The following is a 20,751-nucleotide window of genomic DNA, read 5'->3' as shown; positions in this document are numbered from 1 at the left end:
ATGGTGCCAGATTGGTGGTCATCTCAGGTTCACTCCTCCCTCAGCCCACGTTCATTGCCTCATGTTAAGGTCATCTGTCACAGGCTTACTCCCGCCAGGGGCCTAAGGTCCCAAGTGATTCTTCTAGTCTTCAGCTTGCTTGCCATCTTGGGAAGCCATCAGGTCCTGAGCAGTACCAGACTGGTAGTCACTGGATTGATGGTCATCTCAAGCTTTCTTTTTTCAGCGAATGTTACTCTACTAATTGTTCAGATCACTGGATTGATGGTCATCTCAAGCTTTCTTTTTTCAGCGAATGTTACTCTACTAATTGTTCAGATGTTCATAGGTCAGAACACTGAGCAGACATAGCCTTTCTTCTCTCTGTCACTTACTAACACACAAGTGACCCAGCAGCCATACCTGCCATCTCTAGGGGCAGATAAATGTTACTTCCTGAGTTTACTTTCTTTATTCAAAGATTATAGATTTAGTAAACAGTATATTTTATATGTATTATATATATATATAGAGAGAGAAAGAGAGGCAGAGAGAAACAGAGAGAGATTTATAATTAATTTATCTACCTTTAAGACTACTAAAAGCAATCAGCTCAGATGATGGGAAAGAAATGCTTAATTTCTTTCTCTACTAAAATTGTATGTATGCCGATGTGATTTTAGAAAAACTGATAAACATAGGAATTCTTCCATACGTGGATGAATGGTTTGAGAAACAACCTTTAATGCCAACTGTCAGATTTTGTTAAAATGAGAATATATTCTAATATCTTTAACAGACATACAGGAATTCTAGACAAAAGGAAAAAGTGATCAAGAAGAATGAACAAAGAACCAATTCCTGGACTTCCTGGTAACACTTTTCTCACTTGCAAACAACAGTGAAAGGCAGCCCCTAGGGCAAGCATACTTACTGACAGCTTTCAAGGTCTTTGTTCGGAAGATGCAGCCCCGGAAGTTTAAGCGCAGCACGTTTAGACGCCACTTTTGTAAGGTGCTCACCACACATCTATCTGCAATGTTTTTTACTGTAGAAAAATCAATCTAAGGAGATAAATAAGAAGCATTAAGAAGTAAGAAAGAGCCATTTCTTAAACATTTTTAAAACATTTTAAACAAAGAAAAAATTTTTAAACATTTCAAAGCATCAAATGCTAGAAGCTCTTCGTAGATTTATTTCCAAATGGGAAAAGTAACTAATAATGTTGGGTGTGCTAATACACAAATTTTACAAAATAATGACTATACTTGCAAACATGCTTCCAAAACTATTAAATTTGGCAAATACAAACAAAACAAACAACAACAAACATTTACAAGCTGTGCAAGGCCTATAAATAAGCTTGCTTGAATCTGTCAGTGCACTGGCATGCACCAAGACGTAAGACATACACCCAGCCTGGCATTTTTGACATGAACTTCTAGGCTGGTGTTTTTTATACTAGTCTTGTCCTAAGACTATACTCTTTTTATATGTTGGAAATGACTGTGTTTCTCATTGCAAAGAGACTCTGAGAAGTCTCATGGCCAACAGTAAAAATGAAGTTTATGTTGTCCCTTGGAGAGTTCTTATGTCTGTGAATGATGCTGTAATCTCAACAGCTGGGATCACTTATGCTGTCAGCCAAGGTTTGAGGACTGTTATTGTCATTATTTTCCCTGTTTTCTAAAGTTAATTTATAGCTGACTTCCATCACTTTCCCTCACTGATCATTAGAAGACTTATGATACCATGTACTCAAACTGAACTGTATCCAGGTGGCCAGGCTCTAGGTACAAAATCTGTTAAGCTTTTTCATAGAAACTAAGAGGAGAGGACAAGGTGCCAGCAACTCTAGGTGAAAGTCAGCTCCGTGTACATCCATCCATCCCATCAGTACACCATCCTGCTCCTGATTGTCAGGTTGTACCCACTCCGCACTCCATGCCACACTAATGAGGAGCTAACAAATTAGACATGCCTGTCTTGCCTTTGAGTTTAAGAAAGTGACTCTAAAACCTGGACCTGCAACTGATTATCTGGAAGGATTGTGAAGACAGATTGTTGACTCCTGAGTTTAGTAAACATAGCAGGAGTAGGGGAGAGCCTAAGAGTTTGTATTTCCAACAGTCCCTGACAGGCTCTTCCATGATGCTGATGCTATTGATATCAGGACCACACTCAGCAAATAAGATGGTTTAAAGTAACAAGTCTCTTCATTTCCCTGTGAGTGTTCAAGTGTGGCACAATTGTAAGGAGGCTTTGAGAAATTGAAAGAAGAAATCAAATGTTCAAACCTTAGATGTTTCAAACAAAAGCTTAAACTTACAGCTAAAAATATTTTCAGTATCTGTGTATTAATTTTCTTGTGTAGAGTGAAAAACTATAAAGACCATTTTGTGAAAAATATGCAGGCTTTTTCTTTGCCCTTAGACCTGAGCAGAAAGAGCACAAGTTCCAGAACACAGAACTGAAAATAAGATTTCAGGCCTTCACTGCCCTGGGACACATTCCAGGTGGAGGACATTATCCCTGAATCAGAGGACACCTGCTGGATTACATTCCTCAAGCCTCAGGAAGTAGACCCCACCTGTGGGTGGGAAAAGCCCCAAAGCAGGAAGACACATTCCTGACCACAAAAAAAGATACTAGTCATCTAGGTGGGGCTGTAACTGGAGAAAGTGAGAAATATTTAACCTGAAATAGTTGGTAATGACAGGGTAGGGCACAGTGACATGGTAACACTACATTTTTGAGAAGAATGAGTGTGCAGAGTGATTTTCACATGGCTCTAAATCATTTAGGGTAAGTTCCTCTGAAATGTTCCACTATTTTTATGTTATGTATCCTTGACAACCCCTCACCCCTCTTCCCACTCCCCTGGTTTGTGGTTTACTCCTTTAAAAACCCTCCTCAGACCGACTGGCTTTGTCAAACTCTACTCCTGCATGAGTGTGCAGTTTGGCCACTGGCTAATAAACTTCTGCTGATTGCATCCAAGTATGGTGTCTTGGAGTTTGTGGGTGGTCTCGACTTCCGGAGACTTGAGTAAGGGTCTCCCGAGTTTGGGGGGTCTTCACTTGTTTATCTATCAACCCTGACTATTCAAAGTCCATATAAACACCTGCTCTCATGGGTTCCACATGCCATCAGCCATGTTCAATAAGAAAACTCCTTCTCTGTTTTAGAACTAACCTTACAATTATGAGATGGTAATTACAAATCATACACTCTACATGTTTTTTCCTCAAGGCTGGAGAGATGGCTCAGTGGTTAAGAGCACTGGCTGTTCTTCCAGAGGAGTCAGGTTCAGTGACTCAGCAGCCATGTGACAGCTCACAACTTTCTTAAACTCCAATCTTAGAGAATATAATGCTTCTTCTGGCATGGCAGGTACCAGGCATGTAGGTGGTACACTGATGGAAGCAAAATACCCATACACATAAAATAATTATAAAAATTAAAATAATAAATAATTTTTCTTTCTTTCTTTTCTTTTTTCTTTTCTTTTTCTTTTTTTCTTTTTTTTTCTTTTTCTTTTTTCTTTTTTTGTAGAAAGGGGCTAAGATTGTGTCTCACTATATAGCTCTGGCTGTCCTGGATCTCACTAAGTAGACTAGACTGACCTTGAACTCAGAGCTTTGCCTGTCTCAGCCTCTTGAGTGCTGGAATTATTGCTCAAATGCTTCATTTTAAAAGTTTTCTTTTTCTTTTTCTTTTTTTTATTGGATATTATATTTACATTTCAGATTTTATATCCTAACCCCCCTTCCCTCCACCACCCAGAAACCTCCTATTCCATCCCCTTTCCTCATGCTTCTATGAGGATGTACCCCCCACTATACCCTTACTCCCACCCCCACTCCCCACACACACTCGGTGTTCATCCTTCATGGGACCAAGAATCTCCTCTCCCACCTATGCCCGACAAGGCCATCCTCCCCTACATGTAAAGATGTAGTCATGGGTCCCTCCCTATGTGCTCTCAGGCTGGTGGTTTAGACGTTCAGGAGCTCTGGTTGGTTGGTATTGTTGCTCTCCTCATGGGGCCACAAACCCTCATAGTCAAGAGCTCAACATAGTCTGTTCTCATCAGCAGGAATAAGTTCACAAAATATGAAACAAGGGTGAGGTGTAACTTATCCAACAAAGTGGGGCTTTGCTTCAGTCTAAAAATAATATCCAACTTATATATCCCACCATTTAGAATTTTAAATACAGACAGATTTCTTAACATAATGTTACTCCATATTTTTACCTCTTCCTCCAGGTTTGTGCTGACCAAAACCAAACAGCCAACAAACCAAAAACACAAAAAGCTCTTTCTGCTGGTGGCAACAGAGAAGGAGTGGGCAGCAGGGAAGGGGGCTAACTTATCTCAGGACTTTATGGAAACCTATTCCCATTTGCCTTTGAGAAGAACCATGCTGCCCTGCACTTCTACTTACAGAATTCCACAGGGAGCCTCTCTGTATCATCGCCATCCAGGAACGGTTGACTTGGCTGCACGTGATCATGTCTTTAAAAGTGAGGTACAAGAAAATCTAAACACAGGGAAAGGAAACATAGTTTTCACTGATATCTGAATCTTGGTGTAGCTCTTCCATTGTGTGTATTAGTAAGGCCAGTATCTTCTTTATATTAGGAAAGTCTAGAGTTACATTTCAAGGGAGAAACTTTCTCTGCGTCCCAACAGTTTATCCATTGCTGCCTTTTATCATGTGCCACAGTGCCATCCTTTTCTAGAGATGTGTATGTGTTGCATATTGTTTGGTTGGTTGATTGGTTGACACAGGATCTCACTGTGCTGCTCTGGCTGACCTGGACCTTGCTATGTAAACTAGGCTGGCCTTGAACTCACAGAGATCTTCCTGCCTCTGCCTCCCCAAACCAGGATTAATGGCATGTGTCACCATCATGTCCAGCCATGCTCTGTGTCTTTATAGTGAATTGAGTCCTGTACAAAGCTCTGAGCTCAGTAACTCATGTTGTCTCTTGGTTTTCAAGAGCCATTTGAGGGAAAATGAGTTTCTTCAGACTCTTGTAAACATGAATCTGAGAATTTTTTTAAAAGCCGCATCATAAACTATATTCTTTTTAAAAGATTTATTTATTTATTTCATATATGTGGGTATACTGTCGCTGTCTTCAGACACACCAAAAGAAGGCATCAGATTCCCATTACAGATAGTTATGAGCTACAATGTGGTTGCTGGGAATTGAACTCAGGACCTCTGGAAGAACAGTAAGTGCTCTTAACTGCTGAGCCATCTCTCCAGCCCCCATAAACTATATTATTACAATGAATTGAACAAAGTACTATATGGAACCCTATAATGTAGACAACATTTTATTACTATTGAGCTGCAAACTCTGTATAAGGAGTTTTATATAAACTTTTTTTTTTTTTTTTTTTTTTGGTTTTTCGAGACAGGGTTTCTCTGTGTAGCCTTGGCTGTCCTGGAACTCACTCTGTAGACCAGGCTGGCCTCAAACTCAGAAATCCGCCTGCCTCTGCCTCCCAAGTGCTGGGATTAAAGGTGAGCGTCACCACTGCCCAGCTTCTATAAACCTCTTAAAAATATAATCATGTGATAGTTCAAAGTGATAGCTACAGAAAAACAGTAAAAAGATGAGCATATTTGTTTTCTGGATGAAGGTAGTATTCTGGAAGAAAGCTAGTGATTTTTTCTAAATAGTAGCTGATACACAAAGCTCATCCAATAATTGCTAAGATGAACTGAATTTTCCTAAAGTTGTGATAGTCTTGAGAATGCTCAATAAACCCATCTGGTTTCCATCTCTTGAAAAGTAGTAGATTGGAAAAAAAAAAAAAACTCTTAATACAAAACTTCAATAAATACTAGAACAAATTGTAAATATAACTTGAATTGTTTTTAAGTAAAAGAAGTTTATGAATCCAGACTAACAAGGTACTCCTGCTATGAGTGTCTGGGAGGCAATAAGGATGGTCTCATAACAAATAGGCAGGCACACAAGAGAGCCACCAAGTTTATACAACAGAGGCGTGCACCACACACACACACACACACACACACACACACACACAGTCACATACACACTACACATTATAGTGCCATTAAAATAAAATTAAAATTAAACCCCAAAGAACTGGTGACCAAAGACTAGTTACCATGCCTATTTTAATTGTTTATAGAGTCCACCTGAAATTTATAATCGTTGCAGCTGGATTTGATATGTTAGCATGCAACAGGGTTCCAAATTGAAAATAACCCTGGGACATCGGTCAGAAATAAATCATTTTTTCTAAAGAGACACAAACTGAAGCCAAGCATTACAAATTGCCACAGATTAAGCCCAAATAAAACAAAAGACTAGCCAAAAATCCAAGAGTAAACAGAAATGAAAACATCACTGTCAGACTGTGATTATAAAACCTTTAAGACTTAACTTTAAGGTAATCAATACAGGGAAGATGGCATTCTTGAGAAAGATAGTGTCAAAAAACCTAAAATCTGTCTAAAATTAAATAGGAGCAGGAGAGGGAGCTCAGTGGCTGAGAACCCTTGTTGCTCTTCCAGAAGACCTCAGCTCAGCTCTCAGCACCCACATCAGGCAGTTCTCAGTCTTAACTCCAGCTCACGGAGGACTCCCACAGCACGTGGGCGTGCGCGCACTCGCGCACAGACACGTACATACATCTTTAAAAATAAAATAGCTGTGAATTACAAATGTAATTATTGAAAACTAAAAATTCAATTGATGAGTTAAAGCCGCAGAAAATAAACTGGAATATTTATCTAAAAAAAAAAAAAAAAAAAACTAGAAAAATAGAGCACAAACACATTAGAAAAGTTAAAAAGACAAAGAGGTGAGGAATGTTGCATAGCATGAAAACATATAACATGCATCTTTATACAGAATTCCAGGAGTAAAATCCAAAAATAACCACAGATTAAAATGTTCGAGAGAAACAAACAAACAAACAAAACCTGGCAACCTAATGAAATTTCGAACAGCCAAAAAAGCACTGATTGCTCTTCCAGAGGTCGTGAGTTCAGTTCCTAGAAACAACATGGTGGCTCACAGACATCTATAATGAGATCTGGTGCCTTCTGACCTGCAGGCACACATGCAGGCAGAACACTGTATATGTAATAAATAAATAAATCTTTAAAAAATATTGTAATGGAACCAGAGATTAAGTGCTTACAAAGGAATGACGCTTGTGTGGTGTCTGGGTTCCTTCCTCGCTGATGTGATAAAATACCCTGGCAAAAGCAACTTGAAGAAGAAATAGAGAATACTGGCTCATAGTATCAGGATACAATCCATCGTGGCAGGGAAGACAATGATTCAGGAGCCTGAGACAGCTGGTTACATAGTATCAGGATACTGTCCATCCATCATAGCAGGGATGACTTGATGAAGGAGCCTGACAGAGCCGCTGATCAACAACACAGTCAGGAAGCAGTAGAACGAAAATGCATGTGCTCAATCAGCTTTCTCCTTTTAACACAGTCCAGGACCTATTCCAGGGTAAAGGCACCTCCCACTTTTAGGTCTTCCCTGGCTCCACTGACCTAATTAACATAATCCCTCAAAGGTACTTCAGCAGCTAAATAATCCCTCACTGGCGCCCTTGAGGTGAGCCCAGATCTGACAATTAACATTAATCATCACAAGATGTAACCAAAATAGGGCAACCATGAATCTCAGGTGCTACATAAAACATAATGGTAAATTACAACCCAAGAATGATCATTAAGTACACAATCTAAAACAAAGTTTCATTTCGCCCCCACTTAGAACCTCCACAAAGAAAACTTCCGAAAAATCTAACAAGTATATAGCTAACCACACTAACCTTGTAAAACAGTAGTATAACTTAAACATTCGATGAGACTGCTCAGCAGTTAAGAATGCTTCGCCTCTATAGAGGACCCAATTTGGCTGGCTTACAACTGCCAGTAACATCCATTCTATGGCATCCACTGCCCTCTTCTGGCAGCATCAGCACCTGCACTCTCAAATTTTAAAGACACTAAACACTAGATGGTAATAACCTAAGCCAGAAGAGAGTAATCAGGACTAAAATATCCTAAATTCGGTTTTTGTTCAGGAAAAAAAAATACCTATTCATTCACATTGGTATTGCCTAAACAGTGTACATGTTGTGCTGGCTTCAGTTTAAACAATACAAAGAAGCATGGCCCTTGAGTGAGAAGGACAGGAAAACTCATGAAGCATTCCATACTTTTCAAACTGCCTTCTCCGTGTTTATATTTACACTCATAGACAATGCTGCTTGCAGGGGGATATTTTTGTGCACTATGTATTCAAATGCTAATTTCTGTACACAGAAACGAGGATGCAGCCTGGATTTGCTATTGTCCTTATTATGAAGCATTTCCTGACTCACGGTTTTTGTTGTTGTTGTTTGGTTGGTTTTGGGCTTTTGTTTTTGTAAAACATTGTTCTCCATTGTCTTCTGATTGGTCAATAAAGAACTGATCAGACTATAGCTGGCAGGAGAGAAGAAGGCAGGACTTCTGTGCCCAGAGACAGGCAGGACTTCTGTGGAAGAGACCAGGGAGTCCACCAGGAGAAGACAGGCCAAAGTGAGACTAAGACAGCAGGTGACCCCTCATGGCTCAGAAGTAGGCCAGAACAGCATAGTTGGGTTACAATAGATCAGAATCTGCCCAGCTGTAGTGCTTGAAGCATTTTAATAAACATAAAGGTCTTCGTGTCATTATTCAGGAACAAGAGCAGGTATAGAAAAGCCCAAACTTTACAGCTACTCTTGGCCTTAATCAGAGCATCCTCTCTTTCTAAGGAACACTGGTGAGCGCAGAGATTTCATAGCGATGAGAATATGAGATGGCCGAGGGCCTATCCCTAGTCAGAGTATTTATACCATGCTCACAGAGGACACTGCAGAAGACAGGCTGGGGGAATGCAAGAGCTGGAAGACAGGAAAAGGTAGTGAATAACTGACTCTAGCCGGCAGGATGCACCGCAGCTGGAGATGTTGGTGCTGGGTCTGCACAAAAATGGGCCTGTCAACACCTAGACAAGGGCAGAACAGTTCAGGGCACCTCCCTTAACTGCTGAACAATTTGCTACTGATATACTCAGGGAGAGAGGGAGTCATGGTCTTCAGATGTGTCCACTAGAGGCCTCATTATTGATGGTTCCAACCTAGTGCTCACACAAATGTCTCTGGTTAAACTAAGCAAGTCACAAAACAAAGACAAAAGTCCTTAATCTGGAGACGGCATTTGGCAGAGATATTGAGAGCACGGTTAGTAGGGACAGAAGGGAGACAGGAGAAGGTGAAAGTAGGGAGAGAGTACGAGAACACATTACATATATGTAAGAAATTTCAAAGAACACAATTATATTTTTAAAAGCACATGTTTTAAAAATAAGAGTAATCAGTGAAACTGCAGGAAAATATTGTATATTTTCTAAACATGAAAGTAGAAAAATGTTAAACATGAAAATAGGGAAATGTTAAAAGTCGCTTTTTAAAAAGGCAAGAAGAAAAAGTCTTTAAAATATGACTACATATAAAATGAAATAAGAACTTAAGTATATCAATAGTCACATGTGTTTTTTTTTTTTCTAAACAGAGTCTTACGTAGTTGAGGCTAGCCATTCCTGATCTTCCTATCTCAGACTCCCCAGTGCTGGGATTATAGGCATGCTGATATCACTACACCCAGAAAAAGTCACAATCAGTTTTTGAAAATTTACCAGTTAGAAGACAAAAGTCACAGCTTAGTAATTCTTTTGGCTCTGATATTTTCCCTGGGTATTAACATAGCTATCAGTTCTTTCATTTTTATTCATTTTGCTTACTACTATAATTTAGGTAAATTTTAAACTCTTATGAAAAGAATTACTTTAACTAATAAATGCAATTATCCAGACACTTTACTAGAGATGTCCAACAACGGGTAAGTGCCCAGCAACATGGCCGCAGAGCCACCAGGAAAACCTGATTGACTCATGATGATAACACATCAGTATCTAGTAGATGTGGGTGAGAAAATCAATCTCTCCACATCTCTGAGCTCTTCTGGGAAAGGCCCTGGCTAGCAAGATGTGGGAAGCTCATGGGAAGAGGTGAGACAGTTCAGCCAGCCCTTAAAGAGCATTTTACTGTCAACAAACCCCCAGGATCAAATCTGTACCTGGGACAATTCCCTCTTCTTTCTCTCTCCTCCAGCCGAACAAGATGCCCAAAGGAAATAAGGCCAAGGGGAAGAAGGTGGGTCTGGCCCCTGCCATCTTCAAGAAACGGGAGGCCAAAAAGGTAGCCAATCCTTTGTTCGAGAAAAGGCCCAAGAACTTCAGCATTGGGCAGGACATCCAGCCCAAAAGAAATCTAACACGTTTTGCTACATCAGGCTGCAGCAGCAAAGAGCCATACTTTATAAGGGCTCAAAGTAGCTCCTGCCATTAACCAGTTCACCTAGGCCCTGGACAAGCAAACTCAGCTGCTTAAGCTTGCTCACAAGTACAGGCCAGAGACAAAGCAAGAGAAGAAGCAAAGGCTACTGGCCCGTGCTGAGAAGAAAGCTGCTGTCAAAGGGGAAGTCCCAACTCCGAGCAGGAGTCAATACAGTCACCACCTTGGTGGAGAACAAGAAGGCTCAGCTGGTGGTGATTGCCCATGATGTAGACCCCATTGAGCTGGTGGTTTTCCTGCCTGCCCTGTGTCGAAAGATGGCGGTGCCTTACTGCATCATCAAGGGAAACGCCAGGCTGGAGCGCCTGGTCCACAGGAAGACATGCGCCACTGTTGCCTTCACACAGGTTAACTCGGAAGACAAGGGTGCTCTGGCTAAGCTGGTGGAAGCGATTAGGACCAATTACAATGACAGATATGACGAGATCCACCGCCACTGGGGAGGCAACGTCCTGGGTCCTAAGTCTGTGGCTCGCATTGCCAAGCTGGAGAAGGCAAAGGCTAAAGAACTCACCTCTAAACTGGGTTAAAAAATTGTACACTAAGCCGGGTGGCGGTGGCGCACGCCTTTAATCCCAGCACTTGGGAGGCAGAGGCAGGAGGATTTCTGAGTTCGAGGTCAGCCTGATCTACAGAGTGAGTTCCAGGACAGCCAGGGCTACACAGAGAAACCCTGTCTTGAAAAACCAAAAAAAAAAAAAAAAAAAAAAAAAAAAAAAATGTACACTAAGTTTTCTGTACATAAATAATTACAAAATTTTTAAAAATTAAAATTTAAAAAATTGATTAAATTTTTAAAAATTTGTACCTGGGTAACTGATCTATTCCAAAAGTACAATGAACTGGATTTACAGGCACATATCTGCCATCACATTACAGGCACATATCTGCCATCACATAACAGGCACATATCTGCCATCACATAACAGGCACATATCTGCCATCACATTACAGGCACATATCTGCCATCACATTACTTCCAGAGGCTTTGTAATCCAGAGGATTGTGAGTTTCAGGACCTCGGTTGTTTATCAAGACACCTTTCTTTCAATAAGTGAATGAATGGATAAATAAATAAACTTCTTTTCTCCCATAAGTCACATGGCTACCCTGTAGAAAGGCTCTGGGTAACTTATATCTCTGGGTCATGAAAGTCAGAGACCTGACCCTTGGAAAGCATTATTGTAAGATACCCGGATTCTCTCCTTTTTTAAAAATTATCCTGACATTTCAAGGGAGGTGTCCTGATAATCCAGGTTAAATGCCACATCTTGAGACCCTTAATCACACTTGAAAAAAAATTATTGTGCCATGTAAGGTGGCTCATTCAAAGGTTCTCAAGATTAGGACAGAGACATACTTGGGAGGGTCTGCCTATTGTCCTGTGGAACAGCAAACGCTAATTCAAGAAGGCAGGGAAGAAAGGCCATCAGGAGACTTTAATCCCACGTTACACTTACTGACTACTCCAGGGGGTGAGCACACTGCTACTCATTAGATTTCCTTGCATGTCTGAAGAAGCTTAGGGTCTCACTTTTGAATAAAATACATAGGAATAATTTCAACTAAGGAGGTGAAAGGGTAGCCCTCACACCCAACGTGAGAATACCATGTTGACAGGAACTGGAGATGATGGAATAAACAGAACAACATTCCATGTCTGTGAATTGTAAGACACAGTAACAGTAAGAGGAACTAAACCAGGTTTTTACAACTGCCCATGATGTAAACACTAAATACACACAATTGAGACCTTACAAGATAAATCCCACCAAAGACACTACGAACAGTAAAAATGCCAAAGTGTCAGTTCTACCTAAAGTCTACAGATTCAATCAATTCTGTCAAATTTCCGAAGGCTCCTCTTTTGTAAAAATGAAAGCTAGTCTTCAAATTTGTGTGTAATTGTGGAAAATCTCAAAACAACTTCTAAAAATAACTGTTGGAAGGGTCACATTTCCTGACTTCATACTTACTACAAAGCTGTAAAAATCAAAACACTAAGTCACAGAACAGGCATACAGCCCATGGGATGGAGAGTTCAGAAATAGATGCATCCATCTATGGCTGGACCAAACCATTCTACCATGGAAGAACAGTTTCTCCTTAAGCTGGGCACCCAAATATAAAAAATGGATAGAAGACACTCTTTTGTATCTACTTCCATAATAAAAAAAATTACTCCAAATGGATCAAAGACCTGAAAATAAGAACTAAAACTATAGAATTCTTAGGAGAAAATAGAAAGGTAAGTCCTGCAATTCACAAGCACAAGCAACACAGGAAAAGATAAATCAGAGTTCATCAAAATGTAAAACTTCCACATATCTAAATGTGGGAAAGAAGATAAAACCGTCACATTTTGTTTATGTATTGCCTCTGTGTCATTGGTATACGTGTGTGTGTGTGTGTGTGTGTGTGTGTGTGTGTGTGGTCTTGCCCATGTAGGCACATGTAGAGGCAGGATTGATATTAGGATATCTTCCTCAACTGCTTCTCCACATTTATTTACTTACTGATGACAGAGCCTTTCAATGAACTTAGAAGTTTCCACTTTGTCTAGACAGCGTGGCTAATTCGTCCCTAGGATCTGCCCATCTTTGGTCCCCAGAACTGGGTTGCAGACGCACACTACACACTTGGCTAGCTGAGTGGGTGCTAAGGATCTAAACGCCGGTCTTAATGCTTGTACACCAAGCCCTTTATCAACTGGGATTCCTCTCAAGCCTCGTTGCTATCTGATTTTCATTAGTAAACTTGAAAAGCTTATTTTATCCACATTTTAGGATTAAATCATTCTCAACTATAAGTTCTAATAGGATATTAATTACAGCAACAATGATAGCAAAACACACCACATCTAAATGGATTCTATGCATCATTTGGATGTTCAATTATTGCATGAATGGATTTGGATTTTTACATAAATGCTGTACTTTTTGTACATAGTTGCTTACCTAGTAAAGAAGACTTTATAATGCCTTTCCTAGTGTGTGTGCGTTTGATACTTGTCCTAGTGTGTAGGGCATTACTCACTCATTAGCTCATGTAACATTTACCTATTAGGTGACTATTTTACAATGCCACACCTCATTAATTCTGTACAGAGTTGCCCAGGGATATCTGAAAAGAAGAGGGGGTCCACACTGGAATATGGAATCAGTTATTTCAGGCTTTACCACTTGTTACCACAAACCTTTCTCTACTTTCTCCTAAGGGATGGGGCCATCATTACATAATATATAAAGTTGGAAATTCTAGAAGTTAATTCCACATGCAACACTGGCTGCTCCCAATATAGCTCCCGGGAAGAATGTCAGGGCGAGGAACTAGACTTTCCAACTTAGTTCCACAGATAATCAGCAGTTGGATTATATCATGTAAGCCAGAAAAGTGACAAGATGTGGCAGAGAGAAAAAGAGGGGTTTTAAGAAAACTGTACACCACTTAAAGTCTATGAGATAGGAGGCTATCGATTCTGTTAACAACTCAGCGACTGCTCTGTGCCTGGGGACTGTGGGTCTCAGGAAACAATAGAGCATCCAGAGATCCATTAAAAATGGAGTGAGAAAGTGGACTGGAAGGGCCCATCTCAGTAGAAATGGTGGGACATATCAAGAAAACAGAACATGAGAGGAGAAACTCCTGAGTAAGAGGAGAACCACAACAACAACAAAAAAAGAGACTGTAGGTACAAGGAAGCCAGCACCCCAGAAACTGAGGGGACATTGATCCAAGTTAAGGTTACAGAGGCAGCTATAAGAGTTAACCAAGAGCCTGAGCCTCTTCAAACCTGCAGCCCTCTCCTCCCTCCTGACTTGTGTGGGCGAGCCTGAAGCTCCTAGAAGATAACGAGGGTGTTCTGCTCACCGGCAGTTCGTAGAGTGTTGGCTATACACAGAAGCCCCAGAAACATACCAGATATTTGACTTTAAATGACAAAAGCAAGGTCCTTGGGCTTTGGCTCTTTGTAAAGAAAGACCCCAGTGCCTTTTAGATCAGAAGCTCCAAGATTAAGATTCTATGATACTCTACTAAAAGATGACATACTTTCCATGTGAAAAGAATATGTGGTGTTCATAAAAACTAACTCTCTTCTCCCATAGCCTGATATCAGAGTATTAGCCCATGTGTTCCCCAAGAGACCAGCAAGAACTGGGAGATGCTGAGCAGAGAGAGTTCCCATACACTGACATTGTAGAAGCCAGCTCATAAGAGGACTTCAGGACGGATCCGCTCTCTGGCGGTACCAGAACCCCTCCCTATCTGTTAGACTGCCTGGTTACTAATGCATAGTGCATGAAAAATTCTTGCTTGTGAAACAAATCCAGATGTGACTGGCACTGTAGATGGGGGTACAGTACAAATATCAGGCATAATTTATGTGTCTCGGAATCATGGGACTATGGACACCAACAGATAACATCCAGAATGCCTCCTCAGCAAGAGGGTAGTACTGAGTATTTACCACAGCTTGCCTTCCACTGCTGCCAAAGAAGAGAAACTTTAGCGGGAATTTGACTTCCATGTCCCATCGCAGAACATCACTAAAGGGAAGCAGGAACTGAAGCAGAGACCATGGAGGAGCACTGCTTGTGCCCTCCATCAAGATTCCTTCATCCCAGATGAATATAGCTTGTGTCAAGATGACAATCTAACCAACAAAGTATAGACATGTGTACCAGCCAAGTCCTGCAGGAACCAGTCAGATTGATGGAGGGGTCCCATTAATTTCTTAAGGCTCATAAAATATGAAAAGGAAGATTAAAAAAAGTGGGGAAGGTGGAATCTTGTGGAAGGTATATTTTCCTTTAGCCAAGCAGAAGTTCTCTCTCACAGTTGGATCCAGTGACCAAGTAGGTAAGTCTACATGACTTCTGCCACCAAGAACCTCAAGGAGGAAGACACGGAAAAGCCCCCTTTATGTTGATGGATAGGAAGCAAGTTGTAACAAAAGATTAAAATGTCAGTTCAAGCCCACAGCATGTCAGGTGCCACAGCCTAAACCACAGTCTCTGGATATTCCAGGATGAGAGCAACGATGAGAAGACACGTGTCCCTGCCCCTTCCACGAGGTGGGGCTGGGTGGAGAGGGCACTGGCAATGGATAAGGGTATGAAGGCCAAAGTGAGCAGATGGGATCGTCACTATGGAGACTGTGTAGGATTAACATCTGCATCCAGTAGAAGGAGATGGTTTCATCCTAGATGGTGAAGGCACAGCATGGGATGTAGGAAGCCAAATAGCTGAACTGGGGTGGGGGCTGAGTAAGGTTAGAGATTAAGTAAACAGAAAAGTGGTCAAGTAGAAGAGAGCCCAGGAACCCCAGAGGGGAGTCCAGAAGGAATGATTGTGGTGATTAACAGGGTGAAGGATGGAATTCCTTGTATAATGAAGGGCTGGAGGGCTTATACTGGATGCCAGAAAGACATCATAAGGCATCATAAGACATCATTTGCCTAGCAAATGCAGCCAGGAATTGAATGGCTGCTATCTATGAAGGATAGATCACCTAAGTAAAAACATAGGAAAATTGTGAGCAGGTTTCTTTCCCTGGGAAGCATTTAAAATTATGAAAAAGACCACTGGAAAGAGCCTTGAGTATTATACAGGAGTTGGGCATTCCCAGAATTTCAATGACTACTAAGCATTGTTTCTGGTCATGGAATTAACTTCACAGCAAAAGGAAATGCTTCAGTGCCCTGTGTTCTTAAGAGTCGTGGTCTTTCCATATTCTCCACCCCCCTGAAGCAGCTGGCTGGATGCAATGGGAGTGGAGACTGGGTGACAACACCTAGTCAAGGTTCTCTAAAAGACCCCATGTGGTGTGGGTCAGTGCTGAGACTGAGTGTGATATGTATTTCTGCCACAGTCAGGGTTCACTGGCACAGCGGTCAGGGATGGAGATGATAACATTACTTCCCCCTTTGTAACCAACTAGCAAATATTTTGCCTCCTGTTCTTATGATCTGATGCTGCAGACTTGCCTATGGATCTCAGTCCCAAAGCAAGGAATGCTCCCATGCAGAAACTATGCTGACTACCACACGCTGCATCTCTGCGTCCGCAGGCAAGGAGGGAGTTACTGCACTGCTGCCGTAGCTATCAAGGGAAAGGTGGCCTGACCTTCAGTGAGGAATGTAAAGAGGAGTATATCAGGAACACATCACATCTGTGGCCATCTCCAGCCTCACCATGCCCTGCAACTACAAGGACCCAATCTAAAAAGAACTCCAAATGACCCAGGCCCTTCAGAATGACAAAGGTTATGGCACCAGACTAAGAACCATAACTGTTCAAGGAAGTCAGGACAGGAAGTCCAGCAGGGCTGGAACCTGGGGACAAGAGCTAATGCAGAGGCCATAGAAGGTGCTGCTTACTGATTTTCTCCGACCCACAGGCACTGCGGTGACATTTAGACACCCATCTAAGCTGCCTCACAGTACAAGCAGTGTTTGAATACATTCAACATTTAACAGAAATCTATTTTTAACTCTCTGGGAATTATGAAAACACTCCTTTGAGATGAATACAGAGTTTCAAAGAAGATCTTTGGGGAGTTTTCTAAACATGGCTCCTGGGGGTTGTTGTAATGACATGGGCGGCCCTCTGGGCATGGGTGGAAATCGGAGGATAGGGCTGACAGCTTGGGTGGCTCTCGAGGCTCTTACAGAAGTCAGACCTAGCAGGATAGGTTCCCAAGAGGTTCCAGGCTGTGCTCAGCATGGGCCTCTAGGGGTGGGGAAGCTGGCAGCAGGGTGGGCAGACTATAGCCTGGCTAGACTGAGCCTGGCTCAGACTAGTCTCACCACAGCTGCTCCAACTGTTCTTGTATGGATCTTAAAACAAGAATATTTTTGCCTTTCTTCTTTTTGAGACAGTGTGGCATGCAGCCTACGATAGCCTTGAACTTGCTAAGTCAGTGGGTTTCAATCTTAATGTAGTGATCTACAGTTTCTCATGTTGTGGTGACCCCCAAGCATGAAATTACCTTCATTGCTACTCTGTAACTGGAATTTTGCTATTGTTATATGAGTCAAAATGTGCTGGGGACAGCATACCATAAATGGTGCCTGGGACCCTGAGAAGCAGGAGACAAATCCTTTCAGGGTACCTGGCCATCAGAAATATGAAACTGCTCCCAGCAGGCCTGGATGGTGACATCTCAGAAGCCTATGGGCAGCTTGTTTGTAAAAAATAGTTGTTCCCATTTCTCCTGACCTTAGTCCTGGACAGTGGCTGTATAGATTTCATTTGTGTGTGACTGCTTTTCAGTCGGCCTTGGTGTGCGTAATTATTCTATTATATCTGACTTTTCTATTTCTTTCTCCTCCTACTCTTGAGAATTCTGTGAAACTGGATGTTCCTTGATGTAATGATTCTTAAACAATCAAAAATTGAGGCACAGGGCACAGCACAGTCCAAATGGCCCCGGTGCATGCTGTGGGCTCTCATTTCAGGGACAGTGGAATAACTGCACAATGGTAGTTTCAGATTAATGTTTTACTTGCAAAGAAATTTTGAAGAAATTATGTTTAGAAATACATTAAGAAAAGGAAGTAGAGCCAATATTGGGACCCTGAGAAAGGAGAAAGCTATTGACGCTATGAAGTGAGTTTTGCACATTTGCGAGTGGTTCCTGGTCTCTTTTGGAAGTGTGTGAGTAAACAAGTATAGAATACATAAAATCTTATACTGGTAAAACGAAATTAAAGCACTAGGACTCTTAGGAGAGTCATTGTGTGCAACCTGCAGAAGCAGAAGCTAGCGAAGTTGCTGAGTTTAGGGTTAACTTGGCTCTTTCTGGCCACTGACCGGCAGCTTTGCCCATGTCACTTATCATAGAGCTTCACAGGAAACCACATAGCTGACCTCGGAGCTCTGAGCCCTAAAGTATAAGTCAAAAGTTAAAGTTTAAATGATAAGTTTGCAATTATTATTTTGGCCATGATTTTGAGAGTGTGGGAGGCTTGAAATGTTGGGGAACAACTGTAATTCTAAATTATTTTTGAGATATGATCATTCTTTTGAACTTGACACATTTGGTAATGATTGCACAATGTCTCTCTTTCTACCTGCTTTTTCGAGTAACAATAAAAGGCTGGGGCAAGTTAAAGGTGAGGGAGTGTTGTGAGAGAGAAAAGAGAGTGCATGGAGGTGTGTGTGAGGTGTGAGGTATGAGGTATGTGTGAGGTGTGTGTGAGGTGTGAGGTATGAGGTGTGTGTGAGGTATAAAGTATGAGGTGTGTGTGAGGTGTGAGGTGTGAGGCCCAAGGAGAGAGCTGAGAGAAAGTGCAACCTCAAGCCTTGAAACTTTCTTGTCAACTTGTACCCCCAAAAGTTGCCTGTATGTTTTCTTATGAGCCCTCCAGATATCTCTGCTTCCAGTTGAGAACCCCAATCCTGTGTTGAAGCTGGACCCCTGCAGTAATGTAAATATATGTGTTTTCCAATGGTCTTAGGGGACCCCTGTGAAACAGTCATTCAACCTCCAGGTTGAGAACCGATAACGCTAAGTAGTTAAAAATGACTTTGAACTCCTGAACTTCTGGCCTTCTCCTCCTGAATGCTGGGATTAGAAACTTGCACCACCACACATGGCCCAAAACACTTTATACTTGCCAATGACCAGGAAGAGAATACTTTTATTAATGTTTAAAAGAAAACAGTCACTTTTGGAGACTACAACTTGCTCAGGAGGGACTGTCTTTTGGTGCGTGGAGTTGAAATTATTTATCATCTGTCCTGGCTCCTTACAGGGAAGAAAAAAAAAAAAGCTTATCAATATCAATCTGATCAACAGAGTCTAGAATCTGGAAATACTGTAGGTTGGTAGGTGAGACCCAGGAACTCAAACCGCTGATAAAAATCAGTGAGGCACACATGAGCCCCACTCTGGGCTAAGGGCATTAGGTAGCAGACTGGAAAGATTCTGGCTGCTTAACAGTTGGTCCTCCCACTCTTCCTACTGTGGCTCAGAATCTACTCTGCATGAACTTCAGTGGATTTCTCTCTCCTTGCCCTACCTATACAATTAGCTGTATGTATTTTTTAAAAAATAAACACTCTCACACACACACACACACACACAATTTCCACTGACACACCACACGCATCATCCATTCTAATGTCCTTTGTTTCCATACAAATATTTTTACTTGCTCCCCTATACTCGTGCACGCTGGAACACATGTAAAGGTAGAAAGGAAGAACCTACAATAAAATTGCCCCTGACCTCCACATTCATGCTATGGCATGGTAATTTTCCAGTTTCACCCCACCACACACACACACACATACACACACATTATAAAATAATAAAAAACAAAAAACAGTTTATATTTAAATCCGTATGTAAATAAGAAGTCTGGGGTAGCCCTCACTGTTCTGATTTGAGTGACAGCACCATTTACCAAGGGAAGAATGGGAGTATGGAGGAATAGTAACGCTGTTATAGGGATGAGCAAGTGATGTCTCCAAGTTGGACATGGTGGGTGGCAGATGCTGCGGAACACCAAGACGACCTACCCAGCAGACGCTGATTGACCATTGATCCTAAGTATCAAAACTGAAAGGTGTCTAGAGATGCTTGGAGTTGAGTCTCAGCAACACAGCAGCAGCACTGAAGTTGCTCACAGACTGGGGAAGGAGTGAGACTGGAGGAGCACTGGGAAGCACTTACAAGCACCCACACAAGAGGCAATGAGGACGGGTTAGCACTGAAGTGGCTGAGAGACAGAGGAAGTATTGTCACTGATGGTGAGTTATGGCGGTAAAGAAAGGGCCATCATGTCACATCAAACCACAGAAATGTCAGTAGAGCTACAGAGGTGTCGCCCACTCACAGAGCCTCAGTTGAGGTCCAGCTGGGCTGTGGGAGTGTCTGTTTTGAGGATGAGATTGGTGCTGATGCTACATGAATCCCATCATACTTGGCATGTTCTTGTTCTAGCTCTGGGCCATATTGAGTGTGAAGCATGGCTTGGAAGAGGGATGGAGTTTATAGTGATGGAACTGGAAAATCAGTTAGAAAACTCGTACAAAAGCAGAATGAACAGGACAGCAACACTGCAGAGAAAGAAGAACACCAAAGCAACGGGGAAGGAGACTGCAGGGTAAAATGGTGTGCATTCATTTAGCCAGCGTGACACGGAGCCTGAGAACAGCACAGTGTGCCCTTTACTCAGAACTGTGCCACCAAAGAGCGTCATCTTGGAAACAGCATTATGAGGCATTCCTCCACAAGAAAGCAAGCCAGGATGGATGCTGCAGCTTAAGTTGTCGAGCATCTCCAACTGAGGAGCGTGTTT

The 20,751-nt window shown here is 41.8% G+C and overlaps 1 protein-coding gene and 1 non-coding gene across 2 annotated transcripts in view; both read right to left on the bottom strand.

Moving 5' to 3' along the window:
• The window catches only part of Fbxl13 (F-box and leucine rich repeat protein 13), a 175,371-nt gene that overhangs the window by 109,646 nt on the left and 44,974 nt on the right, over nt 1–20,751 (bottom strand). The window contains exons 9-10 of the mRNA XM_034501419.2: nt 4,428–4,523; nt 914–1,043 (exon numbers count right to left, since the gene is read on the bottom strand). Of these exons, the coding sequence (XP_034357310.1) occupies nt 914–1,043; nt 4,428–4,523 (226 nt within the window). The remainder of the gene's footprint in view (nt 1–913; nt 1,044–4,427; nt 4,524–20,751) is intronic.
• Nucleotides 295–422, bottom strand: LOC117708018 (small nucleolar RNA SNORA17). Its single transcript, XR_004606752.1, has one exon. It is a non-coding gene; the product is annotated as a small nucleolar RNA SNORA17 (small nucleolar RNA).

Source organism: Arvicanthis niloticus, chromosome 4 (genome assembly GCF_011762505.2).
Source record: "Arvicanthis niloticus isolate mArvNil1 chromosome 4, mArvNil1.pat.X, whole genome shotgun sequence".
In the NCBI taxonomy this organism is placed as follows: Eukaryota; Metazoa; Chordata; class Mammalia; order Rodentia; family Muridae; genus Arvicanthis; species Arvicanthis niloticus.
The sequence above is the reverse complement of the archived record's forward strand: the minus strand, read 5'-3'. Positions and strand labels throughout refer to the sequence as shown.